The sequence below is a fragment of the Pan paniscus genome, chromosome 13 (genome assembly GCF_029289425.2).
Source record: "Pan paniscus chromosome 13, NHGRI_mPanPan1-v2.0_pri, whole genome shotgun sequence".
Lineage (NCBI taxonomy): Eukaryota > Metazoa > Chordata > Mammalia > Primates > Hominidae > Pan > Pan paniscus.
In genome coordinates this window covers 124178523-124199117 of record NC_073262.2, presented here as the reverse complement: position 1 = coordinate 124199117, position 20595 = coordinate 124178523, and the positions used below count along the sequence as shown (strand labels likewise).

Sequence of the window (20595 nt, the reverse complement as noted above, 5' to 3'; positions counted from 1 at the left end):
TTCAGCTAAGAGTCAGTCAATCCAAGAAAGGGATATCTAGACACATTGGATCACTCACATTAGGATAGAAACTAGGGCTATTCCTGGGCTCCAACCCCTGTTAAAGTACAGCAAGGGTGCTTTATTCCTTGCCTCAACAAGTCTTGGAATGCTTGACTTCCAGGATGATTTTACATTACACTGGTGCTAGGCTGCAGATGTGGGGGTTTGGTATATGTGTTTGCATTTTTGTGTGTGTTTGAGAAAGCAGTTTCTGAAGGAGCTATACACCAAAACCCTCCCACTAATAGTCTCCCACCCCAAGCTTTTGAAGAATCCCTTGTGTTTCTGCCACCCCTCACTTTTGAAGAATCCCTTGTGTTTCTGCCACCCCTCACTTTTTCCATCTAAATGTGGTGCTGGGCCTCAGGAGGTCTTGGCACACAAAGATTCTATCCAAGGCTGTCACTTGACTGACAGCAAAAAGGTTGCAGGAAAATGGACAGTGGTGTGTAGGTGGACATGGAAAAAGCAAAGAACTGAGCAGATTAAGTCAGAATACAGCAAGAGGAAGGTTCTAAATCACAGATTATTCCAGACTTAGAGCTAGCCCACGGTGATTGTTAACCATGTGAAGTACTTATGTATGAGCTTTAAAGCCGGCTAATCTTATTCTTAATCTAAATCAGGTTTTTAAAACAAGTACCCTAGTTTATAAATAGATGGCTATCTATTACACATACATACACATATTGTGAAGTGCCAAAAGAAGTGTATTGCTAAAGAAAGCTAGAGGTGGGAAGACCCAAAGCACCCTGAAGATCCTCACTACTTTTGCAATTCATTATGATTTCTACCTGTGCAATGATTTCTGCATTGCAAGTTTAGTTCCCCCAGTATCTTAACCAGGGTGATCCGTAAATAATACGGACACAACTAGGCATTTATCAGAGTACTTTAAATTGCAACAATCCGAATGAAAACTATACAAGTTTCAGATGAGAACATAATGAGACACGAAGGAAATGGGGCCAGCTTTCCTGAGCTGCAGCAAACTGACCATTTAATGGAACAGAGTTGATTAATTTTCTGCCAATGTTCAATCACCTCTGATAGGTGTCTAATGTAATATAAATAGGCAAGTTGAAGTTGCAGCTGTGGGACCTTACTCTTAAAGTATGTTGGAATCGCTCTCATAATCACCTGGGTATGTTTTGTTTCCAATTTATTTTAAATCAGAGCTGTAGGAGAGAAAGAGGATAGAGATGAAAAGGGTGGTTCTATACATGTTAATCCTGAATGTCAAAGAGAAGCATTAAATTTCAGGAGATAAATCCTGTAATAGTTATCATGTACAAAGAAAGACTTATACTAACCTGGGACAACATAACCTCCAATTCAGCCAGAGATGGCTAAGGGTGTTCTCTCTTAAAAAGCTACTTTTAAGCTGGACACAGTGGCTCACGCCTGTAATCCCAGCACTTTGGGAGGCCGAGGAAGGCAGATCACCTGAAGTCAGGAGTTTGGGACCAGCCTGGCCAACATGGTGAAACCCTGTCTTTACTAAAAGTACAAAAATTAGCTGGGCATGGTGGCAGGTGCCTGTAATCCCAGCTACTCGGGAGGCCGTGGCAGGTGTCTGTAATCCCAGCTACTCGGGAGGCCGTGGCAGGTGCCTGTAATCCCAGCTACTCGGGAGGCCGTGGCAGGTGCCTGTAATCCCAGCTACTTGGGAGGCCGTGGCAGGTGCCTGTAATCCCAGCTACTTGGGAGGCCGTGGCAGGTGCCTGTAATCCCAGCTACTCGGGAGGCTGTGGCAGGTGCCTGTAATCCCAGCTACTCGGAAGGTTGAGGCAGGAAAATTGCTTGAACCTGGGAGGCGCAGGTTGCAGTGAGCTGAGATTGCATCAGTGCACTCCAGCCTGAGGAACAAGAGCGATACTTCATCTCAAAAAAAAAAAAAGCTACTTTTATATAGAGCCACAGATTTAAATAATCAATGGTGTGGAAATATCATCCTCTATATTTTAATGCCTTATTTTTAACTCCTTCTTCTGCAAAAGAAAAACCTGGGGTGCGTATACATATGGAGTTGAATATGAAGAAAAACAAATGGTTGAATTGAGATACCTTAAATGTCAGTTTGAGTCAAATGATCCGTTACTAACTGAATTTCTTTTTACCTTCTTACTTCAAATAACACATTGTTTGCCTGAATTAAGCCCATTTATTTGTGCAGAGATAGCCAAGGTCGAAGAGAAAGTGATTCCACATATCACTTTACATTGTTAAGTTGTATGACATATCTTTGTCTATAGACTCCTGAGTTAACACTTATTTTAGATAAATTCTTCATTGTTTTTAAATGTAATATGTCCAGAAAGTCCCCCCAAAATGTCAGTTTTAAGCAAACCATATTTATAAATGTCACTTTGGTATTTCTGTATCTAGAGAGTTTGTGTCCAACTGATTTTAATAAGGTTTCACTAATTTACTGTGGAGCCAAATACTATATAATTTCGGGAAAAGCCTATACTATGTTTCTTGGAGTTTTCACTGAGTTCCCTCTTTAGTCCATTTGAATAAATGGTCAAAAGGCATAATCTTTAGCAGGGAAAAGCCTTTTTCTTATTTACTAACTGGTACAAATCATTAAAGAAATAAGATATAAATATGATTTCAAAAGTAACATTTTCTTTATAAGTACACTTATTCCGTTATCTAAGCAAGCATCTAAAGGATTTGTACTGTACATAAAGAAATGCATTATCTATCATTTTAGACATCTTTAGAATGTTCAGAGATCTTCTGAAATTACAAAATATTTGTCTGGAACATTAGTGCTTTGTAAATGCTTTAGATTATGATGGGGAAAGGAAAAGTTAGGTTTCCAAACTTAGGTTGTCCTTATGTAGTAAATCATAAATTACGTTCATAGTCATATTATTTTCTTTCTTACAACATTGTACCGTAATTACACATGTTTTTCAGAATACTATTGCAATACCTCTATAAATTGGAGCTCTGATTGGACAATTATTTCTCTCTTAAGAGTGGCTAAAATGGCTGGTGGCTTATGCCTGTAATCCCAACACTTTGGGAGACCGAGGCAGGAGGATCACTTGGGACCAGGAGTTGAAGAGTAGCCTGGGCAACACAGTAAGACCCTACCTTTACAAAAAAATTTTAAAAATTAGCTGGGCATGGTGGCATGTGCTTGTAGTCCCAGTTACTCAGGAGCCTGAGATGGGAGGATTGCTTGAGCCCTGGAGGTAGAGGCTGTAGTGAGCCAAGATCCCACCACTGCAATCCAGTCAGCCTGGGTGACACAGTGAGATTCTGTCTCAAAAAAAAAAAAAAAAAAACAAAAAACAAAAGTGGCTAAAAAAATTGTGCCAGCTTTATTTTATTCACACGTATATCACACATGTATCACATATATTATTCATTTTTCATCATAAGACAACTATAATTCCAAAACTTTTGATAACCACAAAGTAACATGGCTGTTAAATATTAAAGTGTTTAATAGCTAAAATATTTAATATCTGGGGCTTGCAGCTTTGTGTTGGCATTTTGAGTTAGGATGAGTGAACCTCAGTTCAGAGGTGTTATATTGAAAGGTTTCAAGTAAAAAGCATTTTACATTTCTTTTGGGGAATGGCTTTCATGCCTAAAACATAAAATTGTTCTGATGTTTAACTCATTTTCTCAATGCAGCCAAAAAGAGATGCAAATTATCTCCTCTAATTTCTCCTCCAGAAGGACACATTGTCTCTGCAAAATGTTCCTGAGAGGGATCTAGAGTTATTACAGAACTGAACTGAGCATCTTGGCACATGCCTTCTCTGTCTCTCCTCCTCCTTCTTGGGCTCCTGGTGGTGGAAAGGTCCCTGATGGTTTCTAGCCCCCACAACCCTGTGTGGTGGATATCACATATGGTCATGACTAGGAAGAAATCTCTTTTTTTATTTATTGTTTTTTTTTGAGACGGAGTCTCACTCTGTCGCCAGGTTGGAGGGCGGTGGCTCGATCTTGGCTCACTGCAATCTCCGCCTCCCGAGTTCAAGCGATTCTCCTGCCTCAGCCTCCCAAGTAGCTGGGATTACATGCGCCCACCACCTTGCCCAGCTAATTTTTGTATTTTTAGTAGAGACAGGGTCTCACCGTGTTGGCCAGGATGGTCTTGATCTCCTGACCTCTTCCTCATGTGGGATTTGGTACATAGTAGACACTGAAGAAATGTTTGTTAGAACCGAGTAAAATTCACGGACGGCATCAAATGAAGTTTTAGAAAAGGCTTGCTCCCTTGAGAACTGCAACCTTCCTGTCTGCCCCTCCTCACCTCAGTGATGCAAAAGAGACTATTATTCTAAGTGAAGTAACTCAGGAATGGAACACCAAACATCCTAAGTTCTCACTGACACGTGGGAACTAAGCTATGAGGATGCAAAGGCATAAGAATAATACAATGGACTTTGGGGACTTGGGGGGAAGATGGGAGGGGGCAAAGGATAAAAGACAACAAATACCGTGCAATGTATACTGCTCGGGTGATGGGGGCACCACGATCTCACAAATCTCCACTGAAGAACTTACTCATGTAGCTAAATACCACCTATACCCCAACAATTTATTAAAAAAATGAAACAAACAAACAAAAAAAGGCCTCTTGCTTTGTCTTGCTCTCTCATCCTCTTGATGCATGAAGACCTGAGCTCTGCAGCCATTTTTTTTTTCCCACTCAGGTGTAAAGGGCTCATAAGTGTCCTGCTTCTTATTTGCATAACAAACAGCATCAAAGCCTTGACATCAAAGGATGAACTCTGCAGTTGGGTTTCCTGGGGGCTTCCGGAAGCCCACCAATTGTTGTGTCAAATTTGTATATTTAAGATGCAGTAGCTTGTGGTAGAAGCGTTTTCTAACAACGGTGGGAATTTCATTAGGTAGAGCTTTGGTTATTCATTATCACTTGGTTGCGGGACTCTGGATTCCTCACACCTTCTTTCACTTATTTTTTACACTATTCTATTTGAAGACAAGCATAGCCTCTAGGTCCAAATCCAGTGGAATTACCTAGGAATATAAAAGTTGGATGTCAGCTGTCATAAATCAACAATAAAAGAAGAGAAGAATTTAGAATTTATTTCCCTTCCCTACTCTAGGAGTTGATAAAATAAAGCATCTTTTTTTCTCATGGAGCACGAAAGGTAAATCACAGTGCTTAGTTTCCTTCTGGAAGGAACAATTCAAGCTGAACAAATGATTTCTCATTTCAAAATGTGAATGCTTATTAATTAAATATTATTTTACAGAAACAATAGCCAGGCATGGTGGCTCATGACTATAATCTCAGCACTTTAGGAGGATGAGGCAGGAGGATTGCTTGAGCCCAGGATTTTGAGACCAGCCTGGGCAACATGGTGAAACCCCATCTCTACTAAAAATACAAAAAATTAGCCAGGTGTGGTGGCACACATCTGTAGTTCTAGGTATCCGGGAGGCTGAGGTGAGAGTATCACGTGAGCCTGGGGAGGGTGAGGCTGTGGTGAGCCATGATCACACCACTGCAATCCAGCCTGGGTGACCTGAGTGAGACCCTGTCTCATAAAATAAAAATAAAAATAAAAATGACTAATAACAGCTGGCTAACACACGCCAGGTACTATACCAGAAGCTCTATAACATTCATTCAGTATTTAGAAGAACCATATAATGTTAACTATCTACAATTTATAGATGAGAAAACCATATCTCAGAGAGGTCAAGGAACTTAAAGACACACAGCTAGAAAAAGCCCAGCTAAAGTATCAAATTGGGGTTGTCTGAATTGAAAGTTCTGGTTCTCTAAAAGAGAACTCAGGGAGTCATTGGAGCACTATGGGCAGGTTCCATTTTTTTCACAAAAAATCCACCAGGATGCCTAGAAAAAGCAGAGTGGATTCATCTTCTTATTCTCTCTGTCTCTCCAGTCTTTCATACACCCTCCTTATCATTATTTGTCTACGGGTCAAAGGCTCCTTTCTCTTTACTTTGGTGAAATTGGCCCTCCACATACAGGTGGAAACCCTGGGATGCTTGGTGCTATTTACAAACGTCTTTTACGGATTAAAAACACCTTTGGAATTCAATCTTAATTCAATTCAGCATTTACAAGGTACTTCATAGCTCAAACGTTTGTGGTAGGCACTGTATAAAAAAAGTATATCATTGTTTTCAGATTATTCAATTACTATTTTCATTAAGTGTGTAAGCAGATATGTTTTGACATGTTTCTTAGTGGATTCAAAATAACCCCAAATTTTTACTGTAGTAAGACTTGTCTTACTCAAGAGTAAAGCAATTTTATTTTAAAATTAGGTGATTTTAGGTACTTTTTTAAAGGTATGATATTCCATTGTATCCTTATGACTCCGTTGATGTGTCGTAAACAGTCTCCAACATTTGAAAACTCCAGGTTGTCTTCCCATAATGTGGGTGGTTTTCTGCATTGATGGTAGACAAAGGCCACCGTCATTTTTAAAATTTTGCCTTACTCTTCAAGGAATCATATCTCCTAGGTTAGAACACCTTTGTTCTAGGTAGTCACAATGGACAGAGGAATTTTCAGCAGCTCATTTCTGTTCTGCAACCCAGAAATGATTTAAAGAGGAAGTTATATAGTTCAGTTTTTCCAAGTTAGCATTTCCTGCTTCTTGGTTCTCCTGATTATCGGGCTGCCTTGGGTCCTGAACTAAAACATAGGAAGAAAAAAGGGGAAGTCAGTGAATGTGCTCTAGCAAATGATGCCTTGCTTTCAGGCAGCTGTGTCTGGAAAGACTTTGTTTAATATTCAATGTGCATATCCTGGGGAAAAAAATGGTACATGTTTTAGAAATTTTACTGTTTATAACAATGCAGGCAGTCAGTTTCCCATTTCAAACACAGATAGATATATGCAACACTCAAGCTCCTGCAGAGAGGCAGCCAGCATCTATTGTTTAAAAAGGTTTCAAAGAATTCGGATTGCTCTTTTCTCTTTTGAATCTGTGTGCCAAATGACAGGGACCAATATTCGTCTTCTTTTTCTGTAAAACTCAGAAAGACACATGAAAGAACCCAGAAATGCATTTCTTAAAGGGATTTAGTGCAGTTATTTTAAATAATTTATGCACGCACACACACATACATATATCCCCCGAGTACATATTTTTTCCCTTTTTACTTGTGTGCAATCAGTAGCTACAATAACTGAATTCCACTTCTTTGGACTGTGACATTTAAGCAAATCTTGTATCTAGAAACCGAAATGCCCAGAGTCTCGCACAAGCTGTTCGTCTGGGCCACCAACTCACACAGCCGCCGCCCAGCGCCTCGGCACGCGTGCTCATCTTGTGTAAAAGTAAAAGTTGCTCATGTCATTAGCTCGGCTCTGAGTTTGCATGAGAAACCAGCGCAGCTCTCGAGCCACGGGAGAAAACACGATCTGCTGCGGAGCCCAGTGACCTGAAACTGTAGCAGTGACTCGAGACCTGTCCTCTCCTCGACGTCGCCCTACAACCCTCCCGCTTTATTTAGGATCCGCTTTTCCGAGAGCAGCCACTCAGGCAACCCCCGGAAGGTTTGTTAGGAGTTTCTCCTTGAAACGCTTTCCGATTCCATCTTTTGAAATCCAGCAGGCGAGAGTCACGACAGACTCCAGGACCTCTCGAGCGCTGTCCGCAGCCCCACGGTAGGAGTAGCCCTAGTGCAGGAGACTTGGCGGTGGCTGAAAAGCTCGCCCAAACGCACGCACCACCTCTCTGCGGGGTTGCGGATTGCGGGTTGCGGTCTTTGTCCGCTCGCCCTTCCTCCGGGGCCGCACACTCCCGCATCTGGCCGGCAGGTGGCGCGGTTGGCTCACGATGAGCTGCGGCCGGGGCTGGAGAGGCTCCTCCACCTCCCAGCGGCCGCCCGGCCGCCGGGACCCAGGCTCCCCAGGAAAACTCGGCCCTGCTCTGGAGGAAGTCAGAGGAGGGGCGGCCTGGGAAGGGGAAGGGAGGCCTCATTGCTAGGAATCAGTGCTCCTGCCAGCGCCTGGGGAAATGCACCGAGTGGCGTTGGGGACCGGTCCCTGGGACACCGGCTGCGCTGCCTTCGCCGGACCGCTCTTAGGTGGCCGCGTCCACGGCTCGGGCATCGGGAAAAGACCACAGCCCGATGGTGCCAGTGCCCCCGGGGCCGGAGCAGCCGGGCGGGGCTCTGCGGGTCCTCCTGCTCGCCGTCTTCTCCCGGGGCAGGGAGGGCTGCCCCGGCTAGGTCGGAGCGGAGAGTCGCAGCAGCCGCTCCGGGCAGCTTCCCAGTCCCAGTCTGCCTTGTCTGTGCGGCTGCAAATCCCCGCATCCACACTTAAGCCTTTCACTTCTACCCCACCGCTCCCGGACGGGCTAGGCCCGGTTCCAGGGACTCCCCCCAACCCTGCCCCCGGGAAATCCACAACTGGTTCCCTGCAGCCCAAGGCCATCTCGGGGCGTCCTGGGCCCTGGGCGAGGTCCACGGCGTGTGCAGGGTGACGGGGCCAGCGGGGACTTCCTTAGTGCTAGAAAGTCATTCGTTCAGTCTCTGGAGACAGTGACGGAGCCCTGCTGCGGGCTGGACGTTGGGGACCAAGTAGGTCCCCGCTCTCCAGGCATCTGGGGAGCCAGGGAAGAAGCGAGTGATAGAGCCACAAAACTCCCCGCAAAGAGTATTTCAGAGGGGGAAGCGCCATAAAGACAAAACAGGGCAAGGTGGCAGAGGGTGGCGGTGGCAGGCGCGCGTCTGCAGCTCAGCCCGGGCGCGCTGGACGCAGACACGTCGACCCTCCTAAAGAAGCAACCGCAGGTCAGCTTAGACTTCTTTTATTTCAGTAAAAGAGCGTTTTCCTCCATCTTAAACCGCCCGTGGTGGGAGAAAAGGTTGCCAACCTCTTCTCTGGCTCCCCTCGGTCAATTCCGAGCTTTTCGAAGGTCCCTCCGCTGTCCAGGGGCTCGACCTTCGAGGTAACGTGGGGGATCCTGCTGGCTCCCTCCGGCAGGCGGGGGCGGGGACCCGGCCGTGCTCGCCCCCTCGAGCCCCGGGAGACCGCGCGCCCGGTGGAGCCCGGAGGGGGCGGAACCCTGGGGCGGGCCCTGCGCGGTGAAGGCGGGGCCTCGGCCGCCCTGTCTGCGCCGCCATTGGCCGCGGGCCGCGGACTGGCGGGCTCACGTCACCGGCCGGGCCCGCCCCCTTGGCAATGTCTTCAGCCCGCTGCTCTCCTAACTTAAGCATTTATTCCACTGGGATAGAAGCGGCAAGAGCAGCGTTGGCACCGGCGAACCATGGCTGGGATTTTCTATTTCGCCCTATTTTCGTGTCTCTTCGGGATTTGCGACGCTGTCACAGGTTCCAGGGTGTACCCCGCGAATGAAGGTAAGAGCGAGACGGCCTTTCTGTGGTCGGGGACGGCGAGGGGCCATCGCGGGTGAGGGGTCCTCAGGAGCGCAGGGCCAGGTAGTGCGGGGGGAGCCCTGTGTGAAGTGCGTCCCGATTCGGGAGAAGGGGGCTGAGGCGAGGAGATCGGCGAAGGGGCAGCGGGGAACCGCCGGACAGCCTGCCCCGAGGCGGTGACCCGTGCACGCGGCGGGTCTGTCCAAGTTTGTAACCAAAGGCCAAAGTTTATCAGCATCCGCCAGAGAGGCCCGCTCGAGGCGCCCTGAGGGGATGCACGGGAGACAACGCCAGGATTAAAAAAAAAAAAAAAAAAATTACAAGAACCACGTCCTCTCTTGAGCCAGCCCGGGGCGAGGGGAAAACGCAGCCTGGAGCACAGTGAAGGCTTGGTGCTCCCGGATTCTAGCGAAAGCCTTTCGAGCTCTGGTTTCTGCAAAGTTTCCCGAGCCCTGCGTTTCTCGGGACCGGGCTGCGGGGCCTGCTCCGCAGCGCAGCGGTCGTGGCGCCGCTCGTCAGGCGCCAGTGACCTGATTTCTAGCACCCGGAGTCAGACACCTTTCTCCTCGCCAAGCCCAGCGCCCCGAGGGTGCGATTGCGGGCCTGAGGGGCCCGAGCTCTTCGCCCCGCAGACTTGGGGAACCCGCCGGCAAGTTGAACGCAGTCGAGTTTTAGCTTTTCGCCCCAGAATTGCACACAGTTTAGAGCTAACGTGCGGGATCGACGGGACCCGTCTGGGTGCTCAGTTTTCTGTGCATCCGTTCGGACGTGCTGGGAGGATTATATGTGCCTGTGTGTCTGTGTCGGGAGGTGGGGCGGGGCGGGGGGGCGGTGATCATTTAGTTTCTGAGAAACCCAGGGAGAGGCGAATTGTGTGTGTGTGTGTGTGTGTGTGTGTGGTGTGTGTGTGCATGTCTGCGTGTGTGTGCATGTCTGCATGTGTTGTGTGTGTGCATGTCTGTGCATGTCTGCGTGTGTGTGCATGTCTGCGTGTGTGTGCCTGTGTGTGTGTGCGCGCGCGTGCAACTGCGTGTATGTAGGTGCGCGAATGCCTGCGTGGAAGCGGACGCGGAGGATTGTATGTCTGTGCGCAGATGTCCTGAGTGTGTGCGCGTGTGTTCGAGTGTATGCTCGTGCTCTGTTCCAGCGTATGCTGGTGCTCCGGCCTGCGTGCATCTAGTCTCACATCCGTCTCTCATTCTTCTCCTTTCCGGCATCCATCTATCTGTCCGTCCGTCCATCCGTCTATCCATCCATCCATGCATCCATCCATCTCTCCGTGCATCCGTCCGTCCGTCCATGCATCCATCCATAATGCATCCATCCATATATCTGTCCGTCCGTCCGTCCATCCATCCCTCCATCCATCCACCCATTCATCTATCCATCCATCCACCCATCCATCCATCCGTTCATCTTTCCATCTCTCCAGACATCCGTCAAACCATCCCTGTGCAATCTATCGTTTTCTCTGTTCCGAAGGAGGGAGCCAAAAACCAACTTAGCCTTGGCTGGGCAGCCGGTACCCGGAGCTCTCCAGACGGAGGCTCTGAGAGATTTATACACCTGCCCACAGACATCGCTTGGGAGGAAAGGGGCGCTCTCTCGCCCTCTGGATCTCCCCTCTCCTTCCGACGTGGCTTCTGGTGGTTCTGGTGCCATCTCGGCCGTTGCCGCCCCTCGGTCCCTAGGGTTATTCATTCCCCCTGAGAGGAATCGTGGATCCCGCGTTCTCCTGGCCACTTCACACACTTATTAGGACGTCCCCTGAGACCTCTCTCGCCCCAGATGTAGAGACTGTTTTCTTTCTTTTTTTAAAACCCCCTCTTTTTTGGGGGGGCGGGGAGAAAAACTTGGGAGTCCAAGACAAAAAGGCTCTGAGAGCCCTAGGCTAATGTTGAAGGGGAGGGAGGGATGTCTGTTCCCCTCCCCTCCCCCACCTCCCCCTTAAAAATTAATTCACTTTGTTGCTTTCTATTCCTATCACGTTTCCTTTTCTCCCTTTTACCCTCCCTTTCTACTCCCTCCCTTTTTTTGTAAATTGGGTCTTATTGTTTCCTTTGTGTCCCTAATCCACCTTACATAAATCCAAATGGATGTAGCGGGCTTTTCTCTAGGGACAGAGAGAAGAGAATGGTTGCGGTGGGGGTTGGTGGGGTTTGGCGGTGGGGAGAGGACAGGAGGGAAGGGGGCGGGAACTCCAGGCGGGAGCGACCCAGGGAAGGCTCTACATTTTAAAATCATTAACAGACCCCAGGAATTCAGACTCCCTAGGAAAAGTAGGGGAAAGAGACTGATTTTTAACTCCATTGACTTTGAGGTGAAATGAGAGGGAAAGTGGGCAGAATCCAGGGGCCTGGGGGTAAGCTTGAGTGTTGGGGTGCGCATGAGCACGGATGGCGGCTTCCCATTCCCACCCCTCCCCCAGCCTGAAGAGCCAGCCTGGCTGATCAAATTAATAACCCAGTGGTTCCTTTGAGGTGGGCCTTTCGACCCCCAGGACTGCAGATCTCGGCGGGAAAGACAGGTTTTGAATTCATTGCCTCCCTTTGGATGTTCCCCTTACCTAGCGCTCTTCTAGCCTGAGCGGGGTACCGCAGCTCGGTGGGCTGTCCTCCCTTCCCCCCAAGCTTTGACGCACTCTTAGGTGTAGCACAAGCACACTAAAGCCGTTAGGCAGCACTCCATACCTAAAATTCAAGCCAGTGATTTCCTACGGGTGGAAGACGAGTCTCTGATTGTCCCCAACACATCTTGAGAAAGAGAGAATACTTTCGGTACATTTGTCTTCTGATTCTGCACGTCTGGCATTCCCTCTTTCTGAAACTTTGATATTTAAAAAAGCAGCGGATACCATATTCAGGGACTATTTACTTGGTTGTGGAAGGGAAAATGTTAGGGAGAGCCTTTTCCTGACCCTTTGGATAGGATACTCTCTGATAGAAGAGAGAATTCACTTGTGGCTCTGTCACCCTGATGAGTTATGTGGTCATCTGAAACTTGCAAAAACAAATACTTCTAGTAGATACCAGACAGAGATGAATGCAGATTTTGCTCTGGAGTGTAACTGCTCTACACAGATGTATTTATCTTTTTGAATTGTACTTCAGATTCTCTATTCATCCTTTTTAGAAAAATGAATCAAGTGAGTCCTAGGATGGAATTTTAAATGCTAAGCAAGTTAAATAAATAAGAACCTGCAGATTTAAAGAGGGGGAGAAGATCAAATGAGTAATGATGATTTACATAAGTGAGCCCAAGTTTAGGTTTTGATCAGTGTTGGATATGCGCACCCTCAGCACATATGGAAACGCTCAGGCAAATGGTTTTTGTGTTATTGGCTTTTTGCAATTGGAAATTCATCTATTTTTCTTTTGTTTTTTGCAGTTACCTTATTGGATTCCAGATCTGTTCAGGGAGAACTTGGGTGGATAGCAAGCCCTCTGGAAGGAGGGGTAAGTCCTGAGTTGCTCTCTGATCCAAAGGGTAAAAATGGAGTGATTAGCAACTTTCTGAGAGTCCTAATGGCTTGATTCTTGTTGATTGTGGTGAGGGGGTCAGATTTCCGCTGTGGCCTATGAAGTGAATTACGCTTTGTTGGAGAAATCCTATACTCCCTTTGGATAACTCTGTCATGGAAGAACTAGAAACCAAAAGGGCAGAAAGGGGTTTCAAAATTAGGAGACTGGTGGAGGCACAGACTTAGATGCCTATTTAAAACTAAAATACCAACAGGAAATATGATCCGGGGACCAAATTAGAATTTATGCCTATTACTGTGATGGCCGTGAAGTCCTGACAAGGTTAATTTAAGAGCAATTGTCCTGCTTCCAGATGAACAAAAAAGAATAAATAAAGATACGAGAGAGAAGACATTTCTAATTGTACCTGCATGAACTGCAGGCAGGCTCTGTACCTTGCTCTCACTCTTAAGTCAGCTGCTGTTCTCTTGCACACTGAGAGACAGCCATGTGAACTTGTGTCCAAAAAACCCTAAGCTTGTGCATTAATGGTGCTAAATATGAAAAGTTTATGTGTCTGTAATCTTGAAGAATCTTTGGGGATTGAGTAGGCTGGATTATAAGGTCTGAAAAAAGCATCACTTCATTTATTCTCCAATTTGTAATACTTGTCATTACTGCCTCCATCTTACTAGGTCAACGGCCACATTCTCCTACTCCCCCTAAATAACCAGTCAGAATGAATCAGCTTTGGAAAGAAAACAGTACAACATGTAACTGACTTCTGCCAAACTGAAATAACTCTCAAATCCTTTTAAAATTAAACAAATCATCCTACCTTCACAGGCTTGATAGTTTATGGCTGAGTCCATTGATTAAAAACGATGGGGGTGAAAGATTAGGAGTTTTTACTAGGCGAAAATTGTAATGCTAGAACCTGGCGTGGGCTCCACACCGGTCCATTGAATAAAGAATGAAGGATTTTAAATTAAAGATTCATAGAGTCTGCTATCAAGGACATATTTCAGAACTAAGACTAAGCAAGAAAATAATCATGAAAATGGAGAATTTTAGGCTGTCTTGTTGCAAACAGATTTTGTAATCCACCTGAAATAAAACAGATTGCCCTGTCTTCCTATTTTTTCTGCCTGAACTTGACTGCCATTGGTTTGTTCTCTCCTGAAAAATTCCAGTCTGCCCTTAAAACCATCTTTTTAAAGGAGGGAGGAGTGATTGGCAGGCCTCTGGCAGTGTAGACAGGCTGTATTCACCACTGATTGCAGGCAATTGCCCTCATCCTTTGAATGTGAAGAAAGGTACGGCTTTATCTTGGTGAGAGTCAGACTCATTGTTAATCCTATACCCTGGAAAGGTCACTGATTCAGGCAAGGCTTTCCCAGGCTACATGTACCAGGGGTATTGCTTGGTAGGTTAAAATGTATTAGAACTGCTGGTAAAATTAAGGATGGAAAGTACTTGTATTAATAAATTCAGTGAGCCTTATTTTTCTTACTGGCTGCTTTTAAGTTTGAAGAGAGTATATACATCTAATCAAATTTTGAACCTGACATGTTTCACTAAATATATGTGTGAGCTATATGACAGCAAGGACTGACACATTTTAGGGTACAATCCATAGTCTACCTAGTTTCTGGAAAGCTTTTATTGCAATTTAATATGCTGCAGACATTTTTTTTTTCTTCTTCTTCTTCTTCTTCTTCTTCTTCTTCTTCTTCTTCTTCTTCATCTTCTTCTTCTTCTTTCTTCTTCTTCTTCTTTCTTCTTCTTTCTTCTTCTTTCTTCTTCTTTCTTCTTCTTTCTTCTTCTTTCTTCTTCTTTCTTCTCCTTCTCCAGAGCTGCTGAAAGAGCACCTGGTCACTTTTTCTAGACACAAAACTTATCTTGGTTGACTTGAGGTCTATTTAAAACTATGCAGAGCTGACTGTATACGACCCAGTACTTTTAATGGGCTGGATATAAGCAGGTTTTTTTTTCTTTTCCTTAAATATTAGGCATGTAACATTTTAAGCATTATTGTAAGATAAATAATTTTATTTGTATATAAAAGAATTAGTCATTCCAAAATACATAGTAGCCATTGAGAAATTGTGTCAAGTTATAAAGTTTAATTAATTTCTAAATTTTATAATTGACGAGGACTTTTTCAGGATTAGAGAAAAGGAATGAATTGGGTATCTATCAATGAGGAATGGATTGATTGTCTTTAAAAAGTTCTTTCTAGCTGAGAGTAAAAGCATATTGAGTCTTGATCATTCTAAAATCTCTGCTTGCAGTTAGGACATTTAATGTCTTTATTCACTGTTAACTTGAGATAGTAATTTGGTCTGATAATGACATTTATTTCTTGTTGTTATGTTTAAAAAGAAAAAAAACCAACTTTATTTGACAATACCACCAAGGAAAATATAAATTAGAATCAGAGACAATCCATTGTTTGTCTATAAGAACAACTAAGCAAGACATGAGAATTAGGGAAAGTGATGGCTCCTGATAACATCGTTGTAGCAAAAAGCTACTTTCTTGGTAATATTCACTTAAAAGAGTATATTGAGTTGCTGACACTGACTGTGAAATATAAAACTAAGGGAGGATTTGTCACTGTTCCAGTGAATTGATCAGTGTGGTTAGACAATTACGTTCAGGCTGCAAAGTTCATATTAGACCTGAATTATCCTGCATGAACTCTGTAGAGATACCCTATGTGCCTTCATTGATAAATGTGTTTTTCCAAATTCCCATTGTTCTGAGAAGAGAAGCATGCTGAGTAGGTGTTTTTGAAGATGGGAATCTATTTTTGGATTTACATGAATTTCCTAAAATAAGTAAATTACTGGTGATTTTATTGCTTACTGAATAAAAAGAAATTTTCATCACCACAGGGCACTTACCCCTCCTAATTTCAACTTTTATAATGGTAGCAGATGAAAAGGATACAGAATTTTATGGCTTATGGTCCTTCACATAGTAACATTTCCATCCATTAAGAGTTTGCCAGTGCATAGCTGGGAAACCTGTTAAAAGATACATTATGATTCTATGTCCTTCATTGGACTGCATGGAGCTTTACATGGAGCTATTACAGAATACAATTTTTTAAAAAAACTATCTTTTGTTCCTTCTAATTATATTCATATGTTTGTTAAATACTTAAGCTGATTTATAACAGATCTGTATCAATGCATTACTGTAGATGTTAATGAAGAATTTGAGGCTGCCTACCAGCTTAGTAGGAGTCCCAAAAGTTTTGCTGCTTTTAGGATTATTTTTAAAAGCTATAATGACAGTGAAACTTTTAGTCACAGTGGTAGACACAAGTTACCACTAACTTGTCCTACCATTAGATTCTTTGTGTTAGGAAGTGGAATGCAAAGAAAATGGTACCATCTCCTTTCATTTTCTTGGGCCTTCAGTCATAAACACCACTTGCTATTTTATTTTTAATGTCCACGGAAGAGTTAGAAGCAAAGCATGTCTGTTTTCTAGTTTTGTTATTTGTCTCTGTTTTAAAAATGAGAACACGTACAAATTTTTTAATTGAATACACAGTCTTGAAAAGTTGTCTACTGTTATAAATGATAGCATATTTGAGAAATCCAGCCATAAAATTTACTCCCTGTCTTCCTAGGATTACTGAAACCAGAATGGTGGGATTTTCTTTTCACCTTTAAAGAGTAGTGAGGGTGCCAAAAAAATCAATTGCCTTTTTTTTTTTTTTTTTTTTTGAGGTATTAGAGAGCAAAGTTCTGACAGGAGCACTACTAATTAACTGATAATTGTCTTCCTTTGGCAAGCTCTGCTCTTCCTGCCCTTAATTTGCAGGTCTCTGCTCAGTGGTTGAAACAATACACATACTACTTTTTCCTTTATGAGTAAATTTGAACTGTTGCCACTTGAAATTGTAGCTGTTGTAATAGGTGAATTTGAGGTTGTTGGACCACCACGGGGAACTGCCGAGAACTCACAAGCAGTAAATCCACCATTGCCTCTGGATTTCAGGCAAAAGATTGAAACAATTAAACAAACGAACAAACAAAAAAAAACTTCCTCAATAAAATATTGTCTTATCTCCCATAAGATCCTTTATTAGTGATGATTGGTGCTCAGTAGTTTGCTTCATTATTGAAAGAAAAATAATCAGGTGTCCTATGAGAATAAAATGGGATTGACAAATCACTGCATGATGAAACGTTGTAGTTGATACATCTGCTTTGGATCTTTGCAGTGGGAGGAAGTGAGTATCATGGATGAAAAAAATACACCAATCCGAACCTACCAAGTGTGCAATGTGATGGAACCCAGCCAGAATAACTGGCTACGAACTGATTGGATCACCCGAGAAGGGGCTCAGAGGGTGTATATTGAGATTAAATTCACCTTGAGGGACTGCAATAGTCTTCCGGGCGTCATGGGGACTTGCAAGGAGACGTTTAACCTGTACTACTATGAATCAGACAACGACAAAGAGCGTTTCATCAGAGAGAACCAGTTTGTCAAAATTGACACCATTGCTGCTGATGAGAGCTTCACCCAAGTGGACATTGGTGACAGAATCATGAAGCTGAACACCGAGATCCGGGATGTAGGGCCATTAAGCAAAAAGGGGTTTTACCTGGCTTTTCAGGATGTGGGGGCCTGCATCGCCCTGGTATCAGTCCGTGTGTTCTATAAAAAGTGTCCACTCACAGTCCGCAATCTGGCCCAGTTTCCTGACACCATCACAGGGGCTGATACGTCTTCCCTGGTGGAAGTTCGAGGCTCCTGTGTCAACAACTCAGAAGAGAAGGATGTGCCAAAAATGTACTGTGGGGCAGATGGTGAATGGCTGGTACCCATTGGCAACTGCCTATGCAACGCTGGGCATGAGGAGCGGAGCGGAGAATGCCAAGGTAAGAGGGTCCATATTGTAGTTTTTTCACTGGGGCTTAGTGCAAGTAATTAAATCAGAGATGAGACTAAATGGAGTAAAGCCAGTAATTAGTAGCCCCTGTGGGATGTGGTGGGACATAGGGGTCTAATGAGTAAGTGCTATAGCTCCAGGTGGCAAAGCTAAGACGTTTCTAATACTGACAAAATAAATGATGCTGCTGTAATCAGCAGAAAGCCAAACACATTTGCTAACAGGCACTTATATCTGAACTGGCTTGATGCGCCCTCTGAAATGTAAATGAACAAGCTGAAGAAACAGCCTTGATTGATCCTTACTTAAAGAGGGCGGACACATTTTTGAGCCATAGTTTTCCTGTCTATGGACTTGGTAAAATGACAAAGATTGTAAATATCTCCCGTCTTCTGCATAAGTGCGTGAATGATCTAAATGTGAAATTAGGATTAAGTTGTTCCAGTTCCCTCCCACTGACTAAAATCGAGTGAAGAAAGTCCATTTTTTCTTTCTGCCTTGTGGACCGGTGGAGATACGACCCAACAAAGTGGAGGGACATTGCTTCAAGTACATTCTGTTCCCTGAGCACCCACCGATGAGTTCTCTAAATGAAATTAATCATGATGAAAGACCTCTTTATTTCTCATAGGAGGTGGTAATTAAGCAAGCAAGAGTCTTCTTATTTGATCTGTGGTCAGAAGCAATAGCAAATTGTGACCCGATTTGGTATTGATTTCACTTATTGAGTTTTTGAAGAAATCTATGTATTTTTATCACATTAATTACTACTTACCATATTACGAAGTGGATTTTTTTTTTCTCACCTAAGGTTCAGTGTATGCAATTGATTCTTGCTTTTTTACCCCTTCCTGTCAGAATACTGGAGAGTGTATAAAGTCCTTTGCTGTACAGAAACTTTATATCTGAGTAAGAGATGAGAGTAATTCCTATTTATACAGATTGTTTGTCATGTGTGAAATAAGTCTCAAAAATATCTTTTATTCCAAGTTTTTGTCTTGCTTGATACTTGTTTTTATAATGTAGTTATCAACAGTCTGCGGCTGCCAATCCCGTTATGGTTACTACTAAATAGTTAGAATGTAATTCTGGTCTCATCTATGGAACAATCAGATTAATCTTTTCTCCGGGTAATTGTTGAGCTGTAGATGGCATTGCCACATGGTTCATCTGATTTGGTGGTTAAAGGGCCTCAATTAACTGACTGCCAAACAATTTGTCTGGCATTTCAACCATTCTAATGACAGGGTGGGATTAACTATGGGGCAATCCACTTGATTGACTGAAAATCCAGTTAGAACCTGAAGAAAATTGCATTTTTTGGTGATTTGGTGTCATAAAGTTACACGTTACTCCATTCATAGTTTACACTTTTCTGAAGTGGCATTCCTGCTTAGCTATAGTTATTTCTGGGAGTAACTAACAGTGAATGTTCTTTCATTTTGTGGTAAATAGAAAAAAGTGTGGCTATCTTTTCTGTTGACTCAGTGTTAAAAATTCAAAAAAAAAAAAAAGGAAATGTGTAAATTTAAAAGTTTACAAGTTGGAATTTAAGGATTTTTAAAATAAAGATTAAGGCCTCGATTTTTGGTTTGCTCTTGACTTAGCAACTACTAGATAAGCTGTACTGAATTGATAACCCAAAGTATATTCTGGTATTAATATAAGAAAATATGTGAGTGCATTGTTACTGGCAACTAAATTACTATGATCATAGCAGGAACAGTGAAATGAGCAGGGCAATGACATGCCATCACATTTTAGAGTAAATTATTCTGCCTTTTCCATTTTGTAAGACAGGAGCCGCACATCTTCACATGTCAAGATTCTTATATATATTTTTAAAAAAACAACATTGGCTTCCATTTCCTGCTAAAATGTTCACTCTCAGCATTAGCACATCTTCGTGTATCTAATGTCATTGATTTTCAATTGTCACAGAGCCTAGTAACTCATACATTGCTACATTGTGAAACTCCTTGACATTTTTACAACCAAAATTAGAAAGAAAAGAGAAAAAGATGGTGGGCAAAGTGAATATAAAAGCAATCGAACATTTTTCTGGTTTGCTTTATGGAAATAGTCTTGGGGGATCCAGTTAATCACGTGGGTCCTCGAAGGGGAGGAATTTAGGGTTTCAAATCTAGTCCACTTCCGAGCAAGCTGTTCCTAACATGAGGCCAGATATTTCACAGCAGAAGAAGGTGGATTGAGTCGTTTTTGAGAAACTTCAGTGTTTTCAGGTGTGTCAACCAAGTTTGTTTTTGGTTTTTGTTTTTGTTTTCTTTTTGTTTTTGTTATTTTGCTTTTTTTTCTGCTAATAAAATGATTAACTCTTTCAAGACACTTTTTTGTACAAGACCTTGCACTTTGGTTGTTTGTTTCTGTTATTGCCATGTAAAAATTTTGATGTAGTTAGGTAAGAAAAAACTTGAATGACAAAGGATTCCAAGCTTGAGTGAGACTTTATTTATTTATTTATTTATTTATTTATTTTGAGATGGAGTCTAGCTCCGTCGCCCAGGCTGGAGTGCAGTGGCGCGATCTTGGCTCACTGCAAGCTCTGCCTCCCAGGTTCACGCCATTCTCCTGCCTCAGCCTCCCGAGTAGCTGGGACTACAGCCGCCCGCCACCATGCCCGGCTAATTTTTTTGTATTTTTAGTAGAGACGGGGTTTCACCGTGTTAGCCAGGATGGTCTCCATCTCCTGACCTCATGATCCACCCACCTTGGCCTCCCAAAGTGCTGGGATTACAGGCGTGAGCCACCGCGCCCCGCCAGAGTGAGACTTTTAAAAGATGACTTGAGACT

At 43.6% G+C, this 20595-nt stretch overlaps 1 protein-coding gene across 3 annotated transcripts in view; it reads left to right on the top strand.

Moving 5' to 3' along the window:
- The first annotated feature begins 6241 nt into the window (after positions 1–6241).
- The window catches only part of EPHA4 (EPH receptor A4), a 157410-nt gene continuing 143056 nt past the window's right edge, over positions 6242–20595 (top strand). For 2 of the 3 annotated variants that reach the window (XM_034955256.3, XM_034955258.2), the window contains exons 1-3: positions 9264–9387; positions 12793–12860; positions 17110–17773. In XM_034955256.3, coding sequence (XP_034811147.1) covers positions 9297–9387; positions 12793–12860; positions 17110–17773 — 823 coding nt within the window. In that variant the 5' untranslated portion in view covers positions 9264–9296. Of the gene's footprint in view, positions 7580–9263; positions 9388–12792; positions 12861–17109; positions 20131–20595 lie in introns of those variants that run through there. The other variant, XM_063595288.1, reaches the window with a different exon arrangement.